The following is a 22,487-nucleotide window of genomic DNA, read 5'->3' on the forward strand; positions in this document are numbered from 1 at the left end:
CAGAAACAGACCAGGGAAGTATATGCTGTACGTGTGTACGCTGTTGGTATGCTGTGGTATATGGAGCTATTATTAGACCTAGTCATCTTTTCTATAAAGGGAAGGTAGTTGAAGCAATCAATGACCCAGAAATGACACATATTATTACCTACTTTAGGGCATGCAAGCACAAGTACACCTTTATAGGGTAAATAGACACGTCATCAGAATTTCTTCTTATTCAATAAATATGCTTTTTGCATTCTGGGGGTTACTGGTCTCCTGACTGTATACCCATCCTGAGATTGTTTAAATGCTGTGCTTTAATGAATTTAGCTTAAAAAACAAATAAGATAATGACAACAACCACAAACCCTACTAATTATCCTAAAGCAAGCCAAGAAAAATAAAACCATTTTTTTCCAAGGAAACATAAAAGAAAAAAAAACATTAATTGGCAATTCATGAAATAAATTCAGTGATGCCTCATTAAGAGGAATTATCAGGTGATGCAGATTTCCTGAATACCTAAAATGTTTTTTTATTAAGTGAAAAAGTAAAAAATATGTATATTTTTAAAATGTAAAAATTTCCCTAACTTCTTTATCTATTTATTTTTAAAAGAGATTTTATTTTTGAGTAATGTCTACACCCAATGTGGGACCTGAACTCACAACCCCAAGAGTCTCATGTTCTTTCAACTGAACCAGCGGGGCACCTGCCCCCAATATATTGGATGTATTATATATTGCTACCATTTAGACATAATATATTGAAAATACATCATTGTGCTACAACACTGTGATGATTTCTCAATCAGGGCCTATTTGGTATTTTTTTTTAATAGTTTGAAATCTCTTCTCTCATTCTCAGAAACTCTATTACTATTGTTATGGTGCCTATTAATTACTCTCTGGCTAACCTTGGTATCCTTTCTCATATTTATTTACTGGTAACAGAAAACCAGGAACTGGGCTTATTAGAAAAAGCGTTGAGTGAAAGCCTAAGGGTTTGTCTTTGAATAAAAGGGGAAATCTGCTGCCCATGGATTTTCTACATGTACTTTTGCTTCCCACAGACCTATTTTTCATTCTTGTCCTCTCCCATGAATCTAGTGGTGGAATCTTCCTTAGATGATATTGCATAAACTAACACGAAGCAGTATATCCACTTTGGAAATATTAACTATGGAATGAATATTCATAACATGGTATTAATCATTAGGATATATATGTAATATGTATAAAGTCACATTATGCCATGAGCAAACCAGAAATATTTTTCTTTTTTCCAAAATTTTTAAAATTTAAATTCAATTTAGTTAACAAATAGTGTATCAGTAATTTCAGGGGTAGAATTTAGTGATTCATCAGTTGCATATAACACCCAGTGTTCATTCATTACATCAGGTGCCCTCCTTAATGCCTATGGCCCAAGTACCCCACCCCTACTCCCTCCACACCCCCCCATGTCTTCCCTCCAGCAACCCCCGGTTTCTTCCCTAGAGTTAAGTCTCTTATGGTTTGCCTCCCTCTCTGTTTTTATCTTATTTTATTTTTCCTTCCCTTCCCCTATGTTCATTTGTCAGAAATATTTTTCAAAAACCAAAATCCTTAAGAGGATTTCTTGGGAGCAATTGTTAAAATATTATGAAAGGTAAAAATTTTTTCAAAGAAAATAAAATATCATGATTGTATTGATATCATGAAATTTAGAATATAACAAGGAAAATTGTACCTATAAATTTACCATTTTAAAGAATACTAAGACTATTAAACAAGCTAAGAAATGAGATTAAGTTTTTAAAAAAGAAGTATGCTCTTCAAAGTAAAATTGAGACTCAGAAAAATTTTAGTGAATCAGGTATATTCTGCTATAATAAATAAACATCCTCAAAAAATTAGACTTTTTAAACAAGTGGCAGAGTATAAAGCTCTACTCCATATACCCAGCAGGGGGCAGAAATCATCCAAAATTCAGAATTTCGATTTTACATTCCCAGAGTCTCTTAGAAGTTCCGTCTTTGAAGGCACTGAAACTGCTCAATGGAGGAGACTTACTTTCTTAACGCCATGTTCATGGATGTTAATTTTGCATAATTCCAATCTAATGTGTCCCTACTCAGCTTGAGGATTTACATTTTATCGAGCACCCATGCAGTTTTTATTTGTGATGGACAGCAGCCTCTTGATTTCAACTGTTTTTCATTACCATAGTGAAGAAAGACAATGGAAAAATAAATGATCCCCAATTTGATAGAATTCCAAAGACTAAGGGAAATGTCGTAAGCACTCAAAATAACCACTTTGTGTAACTTCTGAGGAGATAGGCATCTCTTACACTGAAGTCATGGGACCGACAGTGAATTGCAGCCAGAGAATGCATGGGGCTTTCCCATGGGAGAACCATTCTAGGTACCACTGTCTAGGTACCACAGTAAACTGACGTCCTAACAGTAATAATGGCAGTAAAATGGAAAGAGAACCAAAGAGCCTTAAACTATAAACCATAGAGCTTAGAATGAGAAAAGCCGGGTGCTTAGAATCCTTTGGAATGTGGTATCTCCCCCTTGCTTCTGGCTTCCTTTGTCTGATCACACTTCTAGCAAGCAGCTTTCAGAGGGCTGCCGGGGAGGGATGGGGGGAACTAGAATCTAACATTCCAAAAGAAAAGGGAATTGAAAATGATGGACTTTCAAGGACAATTTCCGTAATGAGCATTTCTAAATGTTAGCACAGGGTTTGAAGGAAAAGGGGAGTCCTGTTGGATGGGCCTCTGTATAGTGAGGAACACCACAGTTAACCTGACCCAACAACAGCTTTGTGCAAATTCAATCACTGCATGCAATGTGGAGAGGAAGAGTCAGGGCTATTTGAGCCTCAAGGGTAGCCACATGCACAGGAGCCTTGCAGGGCACACTTCTCATACATGCTCTAAAAACTGAACAAAAACATCCAAAGGGCAACCAAAAGATCTTCTTCACAATTCTAAAGCACCCATGTACAACAATAGCGGTTGCTCAATTTTCTTTACCTACGTTATCAATTTCTTAAAACTCTAATAATATGTGCTGTTCTGGGGCATGGGCTTGCAGATATGCGGGCTCAAGCTGATACCCAAAGAGATCACAGCTCTGGCCAAAGACACACACAAATAACGACTTAATGATCACATTTTCTCCGTTGCCTTATCTCCTCTTCGTTAGCATGAATGATTGAGAGATAACTACATTTAAAATGCTGGCATGCACAATACAGTTAGCTCTCAATTTCTGATGTGCCACTAAATAACCTGTGGCTCTCTGCATCTCATCTTAAGTCCCAGGCTAGATGTGCTATATGGCCCAGCACATTCCCAGTTCACCACACCTTCACTGCTCAGCCACTGTGTGTGCACAGACTGAGGCCCCATCTGGAGATTAACCTAAGGAAAAGGAACGAATTGGCTACAATAACTAGAAAGAACCATAGAAAGCATTTCAAAGCAAATGTAAAGAAATCTAAAACACCAGATGAGACACAAGCTGTCCCTTGAAGGAATAACTTGAGTGTTAACTATATTTTTAAAAGTTACTGTCATGATATTCTAGTTTTCATATGACACTTGTTTTGACCCTTCTCTTCTTTCATGGTATAGGCCATTCACCAGCCACAAATGTTTCCACTCTCCATGTTCTTGGGTTTTTGTGAGTGAAGAACAACCCCCAAATCCAGCGGCTTTTTTAAGAATGGAAAAAATCTAGAAAGGAGAGATGACACTGTCCAGTTTAGACCTAGCTCAGGTTCTACACCAATAGTCTCTGGGTGACGAGACATGCTTTTTGTGGAAAGCTGAGAACTGAATGTTTGCAGTATTTCAAAGATCAGTTTATGTGTACATTCAGTAAAGGGTGGTCAACATGTTTTAAAAATTCTACATACACTTGTTTGGGCATGGCTCTCTATGTCATCCACAGTAGAGGAATGCTGATTGCAAACTTTTATGTTGGTTTGTTCATGCATGTTTTTCTCGTATTCCCGAACATCATCCATTGTCATATCTGAAAAAAGGTCAAGACGTTGGCAACTACTGTTATTAAATGCAGACTTTCAACGGGGAGACTTTAGGGAAAGATGGTAGCAGAAGCCAAAGAGAGGTTTAAAAAGCAGGGAATCCACTAACTTTATGAAGAGTACGTCATAAAGTTAGCTAGACCAGCCAAAGGGGGAGTGAGTGCAAGGAAGTTAAGTGGAAATAGTCTTAGAACAGAGAAGAGTGGAAATTATTTAGGGGGTGAATCTTGTAAAGTGAGCTAGATGGGTAGAAAGTATTAGCACGTGGGCACTGCCATAGCCTGAGATCTCCTAAAGCATTCTTAGAAGATCCCTTTGGGGACAGGGTCAGGTTTGTTTGTTTTAATACTTACCTCCCATATACCTTTCAAATAGATTTGGAGATTCTTTAAATCAATGCATTCGACAATAGAAAGGACACTTTCATTGCTAGTACAGGAGACATGACATAGAAGGCAGATAAATGATGTTTACTGGTACAAGGGATACTTGGTTGCAATGCTCACACAGAGATGTATTTCTGCACAGAATTCATGGTGTCAGAGAGTGCGGGTCTATATCAAACTTCAAGTCTAGTCTAACAGCTTGGAGATGGCTGGCACTACTTCCACCCACACTGATCTATAAATAAAATGGCACATGACATTATGATTTTGGGCCTGAATCTGTAGTTTTTCAGCATTTTAGGATAATGATCTCTTAATCCAGTGGTTCCCAATGGGGGACACTTTTGTGACAGTTTTTGGTTGTCACAATTGGGGTGGGGGTGCTACTGGCATCTAGTAAGTAGAGGCCAGCTAGGCCACAGAATAACCTACCCAAATGCACAGCACCTTCCCCTTCTCAACAGGGAAGTATCCAGTCTAAAAGGTCAATGGTGCCAAGGTTGGGAAACCCTGTCTAAATCCAACTGATAAAAAACTTAAAGAACCCATCTATCTTCAGTATACAAAATGCATAAAAATAACAATTATTCTCACTTTAAATACGTCTGCTGTTTTATCCTCCACTCCCCACCCTCTCTTTGGTTATTATACAACATTCTATCAGCAACTTTCCCAGACAGGCATTCCTTTGTTGTTCTCAAGGCAGAATTTAACTTCATGCCTTTCTACAACGAAAGTATGCTTGAATAATTGGTTATTCGACCACCCTGATCACGAATTAGCTTGGTGGGGATTTAGAGCCGGTAGTCACAGCTGGAAATTTCTTCTTAAGTATTTCCTGCATCATGTGGTTTGGTGTCTTTTTATATCAATCCATATATGTCATGTGAGATTCTCTTCATTTCCACAGGGCACACGTGCCAGAACTTTATGATTCAGTTCAGTGTGGTCTGGGGCCAAGATGTGGAGGGCGGCTCTAAATCCAGACCCGGGCTATTTTATTTAGCTGCTGATCCCCCAACATCCCACCCCCAAAACCGTAGATCAAAAATGTTGTCCATAAGCAATGTAAGTATCAAGGATGCTAAGCAGCAGTCTGGCCAAGCAAAGAGCATGCTTTTCATCCAGGTAACTAGAAAGCAACAAACACATGCTGCTTTGTAATTAGAACAAATGTATCATAGTTAACAATAAGAGCATATTCATTCAATGCAATCACTTTAATTCCAGTGGCTGGTTATCAAAATTTCTTAAACACAAATACACCTGGAATGAGTACTGAGCTCATTTTTAAGCCAGAAGTTTAGGATTCAGAGAAATTCCTCTATACATAATGTTCATTAGACACTTTCTCCCCCGCCACCCCCCCTCCCCAACTGGCATGACAGTAATTTGGAAAACAAAAACAAAGCATTTAGTTTCTTTGTTCTAGTGAATCCCAACAGAAAACGTTCTTTATTTTTAATTAGCTCAATGTTAAGAGAAGGGCTTAAAGTGTGTGACCGTGTGCTTTCAAAGATGTCTCAATTTTGTAGATGTGAAGAAGGATTTAACAACAAAGATATTCATTACTGCCTTGTTCATAACAGTGCAAAATGGTAAAGAACCCAGGGGACTGACAGTACTATGCTACCATTAAAAAATTATGTAGAAGAATATTTATTAACACTATAGAGAAATGTTCTTTGGTATATTGTTAAAAATAGGAGGTAAAACATGTATGAAATCATCTTTGTCAGAAAAGGATTATATACATGTTAAAAAAACTAAAAGGATACACTTCAAAATCTTAATTGTTTTGAGGAATTGGAATTATAGATCATTTTCATTTTCTTCCTTTTGTTTGTATTTTCTACATCAAATATGCTGTACTTATGAAAGAATGAAAAAATGACATTATTTAAAATCTATTATTTGGGGTCAAATACCATCAGTTTGGAATTGGTAAGGAGAAAATACAGTTTTCTACAATTTCTGCTCATTCCAGAAGCATGATCTTTTTTGTTGTTGTTGTTAAAATGAGTTATGAAACAAAGTTTCGGAAAATTGCAACTAAAATTTAAAAAAAAATTCCCAAATAGAATATATCAAAATGAACATTTCTAGTAAAGTGGTTCTTAAAAAGATGGTAGTAATTGGGTCCCTTACTGAGGAAGGAAAATAAGTTGGTCCGAATCCTGAGTTCTCCGCACGTATCGTACATGCTTATGGAAATGATGTAAATATTTTCAATATTTCTTAGTAATTCATGGGAAGCCTAATCAAATGAAAATATTTCTGTTTAGGTTATCAGGTAAAACACATTATGTCCTGCTTTTGCAAAGTATATTACCTCAAAATCTATACAGGAATCAATTTTTTTAGCAAATTCAATTGCACTGTCCAATGACAGATTATACTTTCAGAGATGATTCATCTTCATTATGGATTGATTTTCAATGATCAGACAATGACTTCTAACGGTTTAGATTCAGACCTCTTTGCTTCCAGCGAACAACTACTTAGGTGTATCAAAGAAACTCTTAAAGGAAACTCATGTCCATTATTTTGCAAAAAAAATAATAATCACCCCTTAGTATATAGATTTGAAAGATCATAATTTACTTTTTGGGTTTTTTTTAAAGAAGGTTTCTCAAATAAAAGCTTTTAAACAAGTAACAGTGGGCTAATTCTCTGATTTAAGAGAACCCTGTAAGTATGATATTTCTGCTGGCAAGAAAGGTACATCATAGTATCTTTGACTCTAGGTTGCTGGAGACTATCTGTATCTATAGATCTAGGACTGTATCTGACATGATCAGCACTGGGAAGTATCCTGGGGGTATAAATATCCTTTTCCTTACACTTCAGTGGTACAGATTTCTTTTCTTTGCCCTCTTATGAGCTGATTTCTTTCCTTCTCTTTCTTACCCTCCCCTTCAGATGAGGGGAGAGCTGATCCTATTTCTCCTGCTCCAGCCAAGTGAAGGTCACACTGAATGTGGCCTGCGTAGAACTGCCTCTGCCAGATGACTCGGCTGAGGTCCGAACCTCCCCCTCTACTGTGAAACCAGCTTTGTCAAAGAAGCTCTGGACACCAGGGGATTTGTTAATTGAGGCATCTGCTTTGGTTTCCTCAACCATGAACTAAAGACTTTCATTTAAGAACAAAATATACCTCTACTCTGTGAGTCTTGGTCTGCTTCAATCATTTTCTGCTTTTTATTTTTATTTTATTTTTTAAAATAATTTATTTATTCATGAGAGACAGAGAGAGAGGTGGAGACACAGACAGAGGGAGAAGCAGGCTCCATGCAGGGAGCCCGATGTGGGACTCGATCCCAGGACTCTGGGATCACGCCCTGAGTTAGAGGCAGATGGTCAACTGCTGAGCCACCCAGGCTCATTTTCTGCTTTTTTAAAAAAAATAATAAAATGGGTTTCAGTGATTATTTATTGAATCAATCAAGTGATGCATGAATTATGTTCCAGAGAAATAATTCAAATAGTGCTGATTTATATTGAGAAAAGAGTTTAATTCCTTTTACCCTCTCCCAACTACTCTTGTTCTTTCTGGATGTAACCACTGAGTTAAGCGTTTGAGGTACAGGCTGCCAGATTTTTTTCTATGAATTCACATGTATATTACTGCACACAGATATAATCTCATCTATTTTTACATTTATGGAATCATACTGTAGTATACCATACCATATATACTACACATATTGTCCTTTTTATTTTTTAAGTTAAAAAAATTTTTTTTAAGTTTATTTAAGTAATCTCTACACCCAACACGGCACTTGAATTCACAACCCTGAGATCAAGAGCTACATGCTTTTCTGATGGGAGCCGGCTGGGCGCCCCTAGAACTACCTTATTCTTTTTAACTGTTGAAAATAATATTCACAGTATGTGTTTATCATAATTTATTTGATCATATTCCTGTCAATAAACATTTATACTGAGACTAATTTCTAGCTCTTATAAATAACAATACACTGAATAGCTTTGCACCTATATTCATGAATACCTGTCTATTCCGTAAGAATAAATTTCTATTTTTTTTTAAAGATTTTTATTTATTTATTTATGAGAGACACAGAGAGGAGAGAGGCAGAGATACCAGCAGAGGGACTGCAGACTCCATGCAGGGAGCCCGACGTGGGACTGGATCCTGGGTCTCCAGGATCAGGCCCTGGGCTGAAGGCAGCGCTAAACCGCTGAGCCACCAGGGCTGCCCCAGAATAAATTTCTGCAAGTGGAATTGCTGGATCACAGATTATTTGTACTTAGCATTTTTATAGAAACTGTTTATTTGTCCTCCACCTTATCCCAAACTGGATATTATCATTATCTTAATTTTTTTGCTATCAGATAAACAAATGTCATATATTGTTTTCATTGTATTTCATGTGACTAGTACCAAGGTTATTGGCCATTTATGTTTCTTCTATGGTTTACCTATTCATGTTCTTTATGTTTTTTTCCATTGAGTTGCTGGATTTTTTAATTTATAGGATCTCTGTATACATTATAGACATGAATTCTCTGTTGGCTACCTGTGTTACAAAGATCTTGTCCTCAAGTCTTGCAACTTTGCTTATGGTGGCAGTTTTCTTTCAATCACTTCAGTTTTTAAAGAAGGCAGGTTGACTTCACAGTTTGTGGAGGCAAGAGCATATATTTGAAAGGATAGGAGTCAGTAGAACATACAGAGAAACTACAGATGCCATGGAACACAATGTTTACAAGCAAGAGTTTTCATAGTTGCAGCAGATAAAATTAAAAAAAAAGAGTTATATATTTTAATTCAATGACCTGTCGAATGCCACCTGTTTATTTCTTTCTACAAACATTTTCTCTTCACTTCTAGTATCCTCTGCCTAAAAGAAGTAATTTTTTTCTTATACTAAGTCAAAATGGAAGTCTTGAACAAGTGGTTGGGTTTGGGGTGGGGGTAAGCTCCAGTAACCATGAATGAGATTTGATACTTTGGCTCTAACAAAAATGGAAGTCATCCTTTAGGATTAACCTTTTTTTTTTTAAACCTCTTTACAATTATTATGAATTCAATACATGCTTGTTATAAATAGCTTAGGGGTGGCTCCACTTTTTTTTTAAGATTTTATTTATTCATGAAAGACAGAGAGAGAGAGAGAGAGAGAGAGAGAGAGAGAGAGAGAGAGGCAGAGACACAGGCAGAGGGAGAAACAGGCTCCATGCAGGGAATCTGATGTGGGACTCGAGCCTGGGTCTTCAGGATCACAACCTGGGTTAAAGGCAGCACTAAAGCGCTGGGGGTGGCTCCACTTTTTGTAGTGAAAGTAGTCAATCCTCAAATCTTGGTGAGTACCCTTTCCATGTAATCCCGACCAATAAGATCTAGAATTGCAATGTAAAGTTATGATTTTTCTTCATTGTTCTTAATTTGGGGAAGTAGAGGAGAGTCACAGATTCCTTTTGAAAATCTTATGAGAAGCTATGAGTTCTCTCCCCAGAAAAATGAACATTAAGCACACAAATGTAAAATGTTGCATAAGAGCCATGGCACTGAAATTCGCATTTCAGGAATCTGGAGACCTTTGGAAAATGCTGACTTGGTGAATTCAACAAGCTAATGCTAGTTTTTTCCCCACCTTGAGCTTGCTTCATTCATTATGAGGCCTGCTCTAGAGACTCCAGAATAATTTTAAGTTACTTTTATGAGGGACTTTCATCTGTATGAACCAGAACTACGCCTCTATACTTTTTTGGAAGGGTCTGGATTTCAACGACATTCATGAGGTTCCACTCAATCACAGCCTCCCTCTGGCAATTCTCTTTGTTCCTCTCTCAAAATACTGTCAGATTTGTGAAACAAAACTATGCTTTTGTGAAGCTGGGCTGCCTATTTTTATCCACTCCCCTATTACCCCATCTTCTGAAATGTGTTGTTTCTTCTCTGATTAGTGTTCCAGTCATGCAGGAGAGACCTAAGGCTCATGGATAAAGACCAATCAAGGCTTTGAAAAAAACCCTCCACTCCTCCAACAATGGACATGGTTATACTTTACAAGGAACATGAGCAGAATAAAATTTGTTTAGGGAATTAGTTATGTGACAGCCATATGCTCAAACTAAGAAATGATACAAATTAATCCTTGGGTAAGTGAAGATCAACCACCATCTACAATATCCTTTCCCCCCACCCCCCACCTTCTTAATTAAACACTGGAGGTGGTTAGCTTAATTAGGGAGAAAGACATCCAGGAGTGCCACAGCCTATGGTGTATAGTTTCTATAAGGTACAAACACAGAGCCAGGAGGTCAATGGGACTAGAATTCAGCCCTAAACTGAGAGCACCTGCAGAATCTGCCCAGAGGGATGTCTTTCTAATTCTCACAAGGCATCAGAGCTTTCCAGTTGGCCCAGAAGACATCTACCAGTCTCTATGCTAATCTGTTTGGACCGAAGTAATTAAACTGTCCTTACAGTCTAATTTGATTTAAAGCCATTCTTAAACTTTAGCCAGTATCAGAATCATCTGCAGGGCTTGTTAAAACACAGATTGTTGGGCTAGACCCCCCAGAGTATCTGATTCTGTAGGTTTGGAGTGGAGCCTGAGAATTTGAATTTCTAATAAGTCCCCAAGGTGGGAGCTGATGTTGCTGGCCTGGGGACCTCACTTTGCACAAGCGCTGTAAGCTATAGGCAAAGGTTTTTGTTTTTGTTTTTTTTTAAACTTTGGACCTTTTCTGTGTTTTTCTAATGAGAGCCTCACTGAGCCCATAGAGACTAAAGAAAAATAAGCAACTTCAGGTAGCCAAAATTGAAGGCGGACAGTGACAAACCTTTTTCCCCTGCAAGGCCCACAGTCCCAAGTATTACCTTGAGCAAGGGGCTCAGAAGGCAGTCTGTGGGCAGGGCTATTTCCATTCATTTGATTGAGTGTCTGCCTCTGTGTAAGGAAGGAGCCACTGTTTTCCTGGCAAGCAGCTCAGTTAGGGGCAAGGATGCCAGTGTTTTACATGAAATTGATGGCATGGTTCTTAGACACCCCTTCCCCTTGGCCCCCCTTACTCTGTGAAAAGGCTGCTTATTTTGGTGGGAGCTAAGATTGTGTACTCAGGGGGTGGAGACCTTCTCTGGGGAGTACTTGGCTCCCCCATGATCTATATCCAGTAAACCACACACTATTTTTTTGCACTCACATACAGAAAGGCTTTTTGTCAATAGACTCCTTGAGTTAATGCGTCCACCTAGCTCATCCTGAGTAAATAGGTAGGTGTTCTCCTCTGAGAGCTCTCCAGGACTGGAGGCCTCTATTTTCCTCTGATGCATTCATTAGTCTCGCTTTGGGCCTCTCTCATGGTCTGACAAATTTTTTTTGGACTAAAAGTCTCTAAGGTTTCTTCCTTGCCCTGGCATGAAAGAAAAGAGTCGGCCTCCATTTTTTGTACCCCAGCCATTCACTTATTAGATGCCCACCCACATCTTTTTTTTTCCTATATCTTGCCTATGCTATGCTCAAACCTTTTCTGATCAACAGGCTTGAGGTATTTGGTCCTCTTAATCAGGAACCCAGCTACTGTTTCTGATGCTGCCTTTTCTGGCGAGTCCTCTCTGGCATTAGAGAGAAATCTATCAAAGTGGCCTGTCTCTTGGTCTTCAAAGTGGTAGATTGTTGGCCCTTTAGGTCCCCCATTTATTTGCCAATTATTCTTTGAATATCCTTTTGATATTCCCTTAGTGTTGGTGGCAAGGACACTGTGAGTTTTGAGGAGCTCAAGTTGGGAGAGACCAGTTCTTAAGGCTTTTTTGCATCTTTGCTCCCTCTCTAAGAATCTGAGGAAAGATCCCCTGGAAAACAAATAAACAAACAGAGAAAAATTTGTTTCATAATCAGGGGAAGTCATCACAGCGGTCTCTCCCTCTACCAGCCTCAGAAAGCCAATCAGAAATAGGTCTTGGTGAGATGTCATGAAAATGTGGCAAGCTAGTGTACCTGCTGCATGTGAACAGCATCCCGGGAGTGTGTGGTAAGAAAGAGCAAATGACAATCTTTCAAAAGAAAGCTCTTCCAGAGGTCTGCCTTCGGACAAACCCAGGAGGATGCACTTGCTCTTCAGAAGACACAGATAAAAATTAAATTTTAATTTAATTTTGGGAAAAATTAAAAACAAAAAACCCCCAAACTTCCAGAACCATGTCTTTTACATGTGGCTCAGAAATAGCTACCAGCATCGTTGTCTTTACCCATTCAGTCCAATGTAGCTTTTCACTTTAAATTTGATAACCTTCAGCTAAGAAGAGGGAGGGATTGGTGGAACAATGACAGAAAAGCACCAAAATGTAATCTAGGTTACTCTCAGAACAAATTCAATGTGACTTAGGAAGAGGCCAAGGAGGAGGGCATTTTATTAGACAATCAGATCTAACCCAAGTCACCAACTGGGTGTGTTCGTTTCTATTTATAGTCAAGGACACTAGCCTCTGATGACTGATTCTGGGCATAAGGAAGATTCATGTGGACCAAATGACAGTGCTGAGGATCTGGAAAGGGTGGTCCATCCATCATGGGATGAAGCAAACCTGGTTTTCATTTATTGGACACGTGCAGAATTTGTTTAGCTCCTCCCAAATCATGAAAAAGGAAAAGAGAGAGAGAGAAAGAGAAAGAGAGAGAGAGAAAGAGAAAGAGAGAGAGAGAAAGAAAGAAAGAAAAAAAAAGAAAAGAAAAGAAAAGGAAAGGAAAGAAAAGAAAAAAAGAAAGAAAAGAAAAGAAAGTCACAGTAGTCTCAGTTAGGATGAAGGGGTACCTGTGTCTCTGCCTTTGAATTCTTGCAGAAGCCTTATGTTTTTTGGTGAGGGAGTGTTTCAAGTGTTCTTTGAATCAAAGGACTGCTTTTACTTGATATGATGCTTCAGATAGTTTTGATCTTGAATCAAAGTTTGGGATAAATGAGGATGGGTTTCAAACCCATCCAACAGAGAATCATGGAGCTCTGTGTTATCAGTATGCCAGCATCAAACATACTGAGGTCCTATTTATTATGACTAATAAATAAGAAGTACAGTTGACCTTTGAACAATGAGAGCATTAGGAGCGCTAACTTATACCCTTTCCCCCACCAAATTGAAAATCCACATATAGCTTTTGACTTCCCCAAAACTTAATAGCCTACTGTTGACCAGAAGCCTTTACTGATAACATAAGCAGTGGATTAACATCTATTTTGTGTGTTATATGTAATCAAGTCTATATTCTTACAATAAAGTGAGCTAGAGAAAAGAAAATTTTATTAAGAAAATCATAAGGAAGAGAAAACACATTTATAGTACTGTACTTACTGAAAAAAATCTGCATATAAGTGGATTCACACAGTTTAAACTCGTGTTGTTCAAGGGTCAGCTGTATCATGGTTATTTTAGACCAAGCTTCTATCATTACATTCTTCCTCATTATGTTCCATAGACTGTGCTATTTCCACTTTAGGGGGCAATAGTCCTGCCTTTGTTGTTGTCTTTCTAGGTAGCATCTGAAGCCAGATGGACTGACGCCCAAATCAACATGTTATGAAGTTGTTCTGTAAGTTATTTTGGGGAGGGTGACTTACCATACCACTCATCAACCCATGCAAAAGCCTGTCTATGTCCAATCAGCAGAATATCTCGGACCACCTAAAAAAGCAGAAGAACCATGTTTGATTAAAACTACCTGGAAAATAGATTGTTCCCAATTCTAGGAATCCTGGCAATTACAAATTCCTCAATCCCTCTGTCCATGTAATGGCAAGTACAGTCTCACATACACAGATGTTGGGCTCGCTCACCCTCGGCCCTTTCATGGTGTCTTAGACTTGCTGAAATCAATCTCTTCATCTTAATTGAAAGTTGGACTGGGAGTGTACACACATGAAGGACAACTGCTTGGCAGTCTCACAGCAATGACTGGAATGAATCTCTGGGCTAATCATCTTGAGATTTTTCTCTTCACTTATCTTTATCTAAATCAGGTTTAACTTTTCACTTGTGGGAAGGTGTGTCTCACTGGAGCTAGGAAGTCATGGATGTTGGAAATTAGAAATGCTTTTCTGGGTAGCAAGTGACTTTTGTTCTTCTCTGATGAAGTATGGCACATATTGGTCAAATTATTATTATTATCTTTTAGTAATTGAAGGTATGCAATACAAGATAAGTAAGTATCTTTTTGAGTGTGACTTCCACGTAGTAGAAAGGGGAAAAAAGCAGTTTGGTCAACTGGTATTGTATTTTATTTTTTATGAATGAGTTAACTTTTCCTTTGAGAAAGAACAAGAGAGTATGCGCAGGGGGAGAGGCAGTTGGAGAGGGAGAGGCAGATGGAGAGGGAGAGGCAGACTCCGAGCTGAGAGGGAGCCCTATGCAGGGTTTGCTCACAGGACCCTGGGAGCATGACCTGAATTGAAGGCAGATGCTTAACTGACTGAGCCACCCAGGGGCCTCGAGTCAACTATTATTAACAAAGATGAAATAAAGAGATCTCAATTAGAATAGAACATAATGGTAATGATAAGCCTGAAGAGACAAAGGAATAAAATTGTTTCTTATGGTGACACATAATGGCCCTAGAAGACTAAGAAAGATAACTATATAGTTTGTGTGCATGTGCGTGTGTGTGTTTTATGGTATTCTTCGTGTCCTCTATAAATATGTAGTTCTATGTTTCTTAGATACTCACGCACTCCCTTCAACATTCCTTTCTTCCTGCCAAACAAATCCGGCTATTGTCAAAAACCTCTCATGAAAGGTTCAGGCACGTTTCAATAAATGAAGGATTTTAATCTGGTGCATTTGCAGAAACAAGGGAAGCATTTATAATGATGTGTTTATTTCTCCATGCCTCTGGATATCTAGTGAAGCTTTTATGATTTGGAAGGAGGAAATATGTCATGAAAATAAGAAACAACATGAAACCATAACCACTTGAGTGCTGACTGTGTCAAATTCATGGAAATGAAAAGAACAGCATTGGGGCATCAGTAAAATATACCCTATTACATTAAGCACAACACAGCTGTCTGCTGGAAACAAGAATTCAATAATGTGCTAATGGCTCGCTTTCGAACATTTTTCCCCCCATAACTGTGAATAGATTCTTAAAAAACAAAGGTGTTTAGAGAAAGGCACTGGTACTTTAAAACCATGCAAATACTCGCCTCATATACTCATTAGCAACTCATGTGCCAGCAGGTGTGTTTTTGGGGCGTTGATAACACTTCCTTATATTTGGAAACAGGCAATAGGAATGCCTTTTATTAGAGCATAATTCCTACAGGTATTTTAAAGAAACAGAATCTCAAAACTAGCCAAAGTCAACTGCGAGAAAAGAAACACAGTGAGCCCTATGGCAGTGTAAATAGGCTTCGTGAAAGGAGGATATGCCAAATGAACTATGTGGTGGCTTGATAAGAGATCATTTGGGGTTAAAAAATAAGGGGCAGGGGTGAGGTGGCTGGGTGGCTCAGTCAGTTAAATGCCTGACTCTTAGTTTTGGCTCTGGTAGTGATCTTAGGGTTGTGGAATCAAGCCCCGAGTCGGGCTTCAAGCTCAGGATTGAGGAGTTTGCTTAAGACTCTCCCTCTTCCTCTGTACACCCGCCACCCCCCTTTGCTCTCTCTCTCTCTCTCTCTCTCTCTCTCACATCCTCTCTAAAATAAATAAATAAAATATTAAATAAGGGGGGTAGATGCTACAGGAAGTCAAGGAAGATACAGTCTAAGACAGAGCTGAAGATGGAAGATATTTACTCTGGAAGTGTGTTCCTGCTTAATAAATTGGGACACAACAGGGGTTAAGGTGGTCCCTCAAAACTTGACTTCTCTGTGTCTCACTCAGCTTCCACTTCCGGTTGAGTAGAATGGGCTCTGGAGTGCAGCAGCAGATTGATACACTTCTCTGTTTAAGAAAACATCAATCAAAGCTCTCAAATCTGTTCTAGGGTTTGCGATTATCACGAGCCCAAGTTCATTCTATTCCTTGGACCTCAAGATTTATACATTTTGTTGACAACTGGCCTCCAATCTCAGTAGACAAATCCATCTAAGTAACACAAAGCTCAGTGCATTACTGTTAAATTCCAGTGCCCCTGGAAGAATTTCAGAAAGCTATTTTTTATCAGTTTTTAAGTGGAAAAATAAACAGATATCCAGCCTATCTGGAATGTAGAGACAACTTGGGTAGTATTTATTTTTATGAAAATAGGAGGCGTTACAAAGGGTAACGTTTGACATTGCATTTTCCATTTGTTTCCATGAGGATGAGTCATGCTAGAAGCCCCTAACAAACTTAAATCATCACTAAGTCTTGTTCCTGCTATAAAATGAACATGCTTAGTTAAAGTGGGTATACAATTGAAATCTGTGTTTAGAGGTTGTTAATAATTCTTTAGTAACAGAATTTTTAAATGACCAGAAATACTGAGGTGCACCATCTAAAGGACCATTGGGATTTGTTGTTTTGTCTCTTGGGGCATTTTCTTTCTATCTTAGGTGTATTTGTAGGATCTTGTTTTGTTTTGTTTTTGACAGAGAGAGAGAGAGAGAGAGAGAGAGAGAGAGAGAGCATATCAGTGGGGAGGTAGGGGCAGAGAAAGAGAGAAAATGAGAACCTTAAGCAGACTTCATGCTCAGCCTGGAGCCTGATGTGGGGCTTGATCTCACAACCCTGAGATCATCCACCAAATCAGGAGTCAAATGCTTAACTGACTGAACCACATAGGCGCCTATATCCTATATTTGCAGGATCTTTTGAGTGAGAATTATATTGGGGGGCCACACACACATATAAGCCCTTGATGCCTCTGCCTGGAACCCAAGTACTGAGTACCAAGTACAAGTACTTCTGTCTGCAGCTAGGTCAGCCTGATGCCAAAGGGAGAAGTACTTAGTATTGAAAACCTAACTTCCTGAATATACTCATCCAATAGACATGGAAGTCACAGAATGAGAAATGAAGTGAAAAAAAGAAAAAAAAGAAAGAAAGAAACGAAGTGCAAAGCATCAAATTAAACTTGTATATAAAATGTATTTTCATAAAAACAGCGTTTTCTAGATTCAGTTATGTCATGTTGGCTCAGTGCTGGGCATGTGTTGTGCATCGTGCATTCCAGCTTCCAGTAAAGATAGTCACTCTATCCGCAGTCCAGGAACTGCCATTTATTCACTTACCTTGTGTACAAATTGTTCCACTCTGGTCTGAAGCCCCCAGACCTCGAACTTCACAGTCACCAGCTTATAGGAACACATGATGGGTTGATGACTATCTCTCCAGCCTTCCCTTAATTGTCCCCTTCCTGTCTTCTCTGACTTGAAGTGCTTAGGATCCTGAAAAAAATAAAAATAAATAGTAACTTAAAAGTTTAACCATTGGGCGGCCCCGGTGGCTCAGTGGTTAGCGCCACCTTCAGCCTGGGGTGTGATCCTGGAGATCCCGGATGGAGTCCTGCTGTTGGGCTCCCTGCATGGAGCCTTCTTCTCCCTCTGTCTGTGTCTCTGCCTCTCTCTCTCTGTGTGTCTCTCATGAAAAAATAAAATCTTAAAAAAAAAAAAAGTTTAACCATAATTTATAGGAAATGTCTAGAATAGGCAAATCCATCAAGACAGCAAGATTAGTGGTTGCCAGGGGTTGGAGTGACTACTAATGGATAAAAGAGTTCCTGTTGGGGTGATGAAAATATTCTGGAATTAGTGATGGGAGTTGCATAACTTTTGTGAATATACTAAGAACCCCTGAATCGTACACTTAATGAAAAGGGTTAAATTATATACATCTCAGTCAGAAAGGGACTTGCAACATAAATAAACGCTAAAACGATAGTTCGCCTTCTAGGCAAGTGTCAGTTCTTCCTGAAGTTCCTTTTCTCCAGCCAACCTCTCCACTATACCTGACTCTTCTCTTCTTTTTATTTTAAGACTTCTTAAGACTTTAAGACTCAAGCATCTCTTCCCACTCCCAACACTGTCCTGTGTAGTTCAGAATGAATGCTCCTCCTTTATCCTTCCAAAGCCTCTTGATGCCATGAACCTGGCAGGTGGGCAGGACTCTTATCATTTTGGTGGCTTGTCCATCTCCACAAGACCACAATCATCTTCACTTCAGTGGATCCTGAATGGCTATGATCCCGGTACATAACAGATGCTGAATAAATGTTTTTGAATGAATGCCTGAACTCTACTTGGACCCATCTCGTTCTCTCTCTCTCTCTCTCTCTCTCACACACACACACACACACACATGGCTGGGGATCGGAATTTAGCTACATTTGGGTAAATCCTTAAGTGAAAGACAGACTAAAAAATGCTATGTGCATCATTACAACTGTTGGCAAGGATGTGAAAAAATTAGAACCCTCACATGTTGCTGATGGGAATGTAAGATAGTGTGGCCACTTTGAAAAACAACTGGGTAGTCCCTCCAAAGGTTAAACACAGAGTGACCATCTGGCCCAGCAATTCCACTCCAAGATATCTACCCAAGAGAATTGAAACCTGTCTGTGGAAACTTACACGTAAATGTTCAAATTCGTAATAGTAAAAAAATAGAAACAACCCAAATGTCCATCAACTGATGAACAGATACACAAAATGTGGTCCATCCACACAATAGAAGATTATCCAGCCATTAAAAGGAATGAAGTATTGATCCATGCTCTAGCACAGATGAACTTCAAAAACGCTATACTGAATGAAAGAAGCCAGTCACCAAAGGCCACATTCTATAATTCCATTTATATGAAATATCCACAGTAGACAAATCTATGAAGAAAAAAGCAGAGTAGTGGCCAAAGGCTGCAGAATGGGGTGATAAGGGGAATGACTGCTATGGAAACAGTTTCTTTTGTGGGTGATGAAAATGCTCTAAAATTAGATTTAAGGTGATGGCTTACAACTCTGTAAGGAGGCTAAAAACCATTTAACAATACACCTTAAGTGGGTGAACTTTGGGTTATGTAAATTATATACAATAAAGCTATGAAAAATATACAAATCCAATATAAAAACACACTGTGCGATACCTTGGTAGGATTTTTCAGGGTGTGTACTAGCTCTGAGCTTGCCCATACTCCTGCATAAGGTAATATTATAATAGTCATTATCCTCAGCACACGTTTACTAAATGCACAATGTGAGCACAGTAGAGAACCAGGTATTACATTATGCTCTCCCTTGACCTGGTTTCTTCGCCCTGAGGGGTGTAGGAGGGCAGCAGCTGTGTGTGTGTGGCCTGGAAGGTGTGGTCTGTGTGTAGTCACAGAGCACTTCCCCCCACTGGGAATGGACTCAGCTCGACTTGGGACGATTTCCGTTCCCTGACCTTCTCCCAGGGTCCCTCATTTGCATTGGTTGCACTAGAAGACACTGGACCTGGGGGTAGAAGGGACTGGAATGGGACAAATATATAATTAACAGAATATGAAACTGACAGAAGAGATTCTGACAGAGAAGGAGGAAAAGGGCACGCATCAAAAGAATCCCATGGGAGTAAGTGCTCTGTGACGGGAGGGGCTGGCAATTTGAGTATGGGTAGCCTTTTCGAATTTTGGTACCAATGTTGTCATGCTGTATTTTTAGCACCTGAACCAACCCAGAAACTGCCACTGAAATTATATGCACAGGCCTGGAAAGATGATGTTAATTTAATAACATGATACATGAAAAAGTCACAAGCACAGGGTCTGGCTCATAGCAAGTGCTCAATTGATGTTAGCTATTACTGTACTTCCTAAGGCAGTCACAGAAGCATCTGAGTAACATGTGCAATCTTGCAGCTGAGGGCAGAGACACTAATGCCTTTCCAAAGCACCCTGGAGTTGCTGGTGAAAGATTTGATAGTTTAAGGCCGTGGGACTAATTCTTGCCTACCCTATGTTCCTATGCCCTATAATGCCATTAAGAATAAAAAGAGAAGACCAAGAAATCAAGAGGTATCACCAGGGAGATGACGGTAGAAAATCTCCAAAGACGGCCTCCATCAATTCCTTCCATTTCCGTGCCAGTACGTTGTTCCTCTCACCAAGAGATGGAGGCTGTCTCCCCTCACTTCAAACTAAGCATGACCTAGGACTCGCTTTGACCAATTGCAAATGGCAGAAAAGACACTGTGTCAGTTCAGGTCTCCAAGGGAAGCTAGAAACTAGAAGTGGGACACAATGTAAAAAGCCTGGTCTGATTGCTCTGAGACTACCATGTTGGGAGGAAGCGCAAGCTAACCTTGGGGAGAGGTGCTTGCCCATTTCCAGCCGAGAAGGCAGGCATGTGACTGAACAGGTCAAATCTGATATTTCAGCCCAAACATACACTATGAGGAACAGAAGATCTGCCCAGCTAAGCCTAGTCAAAATCGCAGAATTGTGATAAATAATGCACTGTTGTTGTTTTAAGCTAAATTCTGGAGTGGATGGTTGGTTAGCAAGAGATAACAAAATAGATGTGTCACGTGGATTACAAAACAGGTGCAATAACTGGGTTCACCATCGATGAAAAGGATGAATGCTGCTTTGTTCTTTTGCAGAACACATCAAAAGTTCATACAATAAACCACATGCTTGAAAGCCACAAAGAAGGAAATTTACAGCTGCCAAGTAATTCACAGGAGTTAAAATATAGGGACTGGAGTGAAACAGCGAGGGCTGGTTTCTTTCCCCATCCCCCTACTGACTTTCCAACAAAAGGTAAATGAGCAGTACTATCGTCAGCACATGGACAGTAACTATCTTGAGGCTCAAAAGACATGGCCTCCATGCTTTGGCTGACCAGAATATGTATAGGCAAACCCTTGAGAACCTGAGAGGAGGTTGTCTTTCTTGAGTGAGCAAGGAGTTAAACAAAGGACATTCCAGAACCAGCAGGCAGAGGAAAGCAGGAGGGCAAAACCCCCAGTAACCCAAATGTGTAAGAGATAAAGGAGGCAGTAAACAGAGCAAGGGGCCAGGCACAGGATGTGGGGAAAGGAAGTAAAAGCCATGGCTGTGGCCTGAGCTGCCTTCATGCCTCTTGGGCCCTGTGCAAGGGGTGTGAGAGAGGCCACAGGGCCATCTGGCTGCACCCCATCCTGATTCACAGACTAGCCACAGCTTGTTTCTTGGACTGACCACTACTGAGTTTGAAATGGTACCGATTCCAGAATATTCGTATACATTCCAGGTTCAAGCTTCCCAAGAAGTAAGGCAAGACTCTGCAATATTAAACATGGAACACTGGTAGGTCCCATTTCCAAAACAGTTAGGAATGACAGGGCCTCACTGCAAACATCAGCTTTGAGTAAGACCATAAAGGTAATGTCTGCACGGCAAACTATGTAGAGGCTAAAATCTATGTGTGGTTCCTGATCACACTGCAGAAGCACCAGGTAACAGGGAGGGGACTAGAATCCCAGGCTCCCCTAATTCTAGGCCAATGTTCTTTCTACTGTATTTACTTTTATTTTTTATTTATTTATTTATTTATTCATTCATTCATTCATTCATTCATGAGAGACACACACAGAGAGAGAAGCAGAGACAGAGGCAGAGGGAGAAGCAGGCTCCATGCAAGGAGCCCAACGCAGGACTCGATCCCGGGTCTCCAGGATCACACCCTGGGCCTCAGCGCTAAATTGCTGAGTCACCTGGGCTACCCCTCTACTGTATTTACTTTCAATATTAAACAGCAAAGGGTGTTTTTGTTATACCCAGATGCCAAAGAAGCAATTAACAATTGGGCTTTTTATGACAACAGTGGGTTGATTTTCTGCAAGTCTGGTGTCCTATCTACAGCTGCTGATTTCATCTAGTAAATCTTATACATAGCCTATAATTAGGGATACACTTTCAAAGAGAGGGAGTGAGGTAAGGGAGAGGATTTACCAGAGGACTCCTTTAATCAAAAGTCAAGACCACAAATGAACATCCAGCTGAATGCCTTTATGAGAAGATGAAAAAAAAAAAAAATCAAGCCAATGGTTCTTATCTGAAATATTCTGGTCACTACAAACCTTTCTCCCTGGTCATATTCGAAACACCCCCCCACCACCACCATATCCAGTATCCATTCCACTTGAAATCATTTTCTTCAACACTCATTTTTCTCA

The 22,487-nt window shown here is 39.6% G+C and overlaps 1 protein-coding gene across 2 annotated transcripts in view; it reads right to left on the minus strand.

Moving 5' to 3' along the window:
* PITPNC1 (phosphatidylinositol transfer protein cytoplasmic 1) overlaps positions 1–22,487 on the minus strand; it is a 254,520-nt gene that overhangs the window by 3,647 nt on the left and 228,386 nt on the right. The window contains exons 7-9 of one of the 2 annotated variants that reach the window (XM_041726176.1): positions 17,588–17,743; positions 13,997–14,060; positions 3,900–4,018 (exon numbers count right to left, since the gene is read on the minus strand). In XM_041726176.1, coding sequence (XP_041582110.1) covers positions 3,900–4,018; positions 13,997–14,060; positions 17,588–17,743 — 339 coding nt within the window. The remainder of the gene's footprint in view (positions 1–3,899; positions 4,019–13,996; positions 14,061–17,587; positions 17,744–22,487) is intronic. The other variant, XM_041726175.1, reaches the window with a different exon arrangement.

This window comes from Vulpes lagopus, chromosome 12 (genome assembly GCF_018345385.1).
Source record: "Vulpes lagopus strain Blue_001 chromosome 12, ASM1834538v1, whole genome shotgun sequence".
NCBI lineage: Eukaryota > Metazoa > Chordata > Mammalia > Carnivora > Canidae > Vulpes > Vulpes lagopus.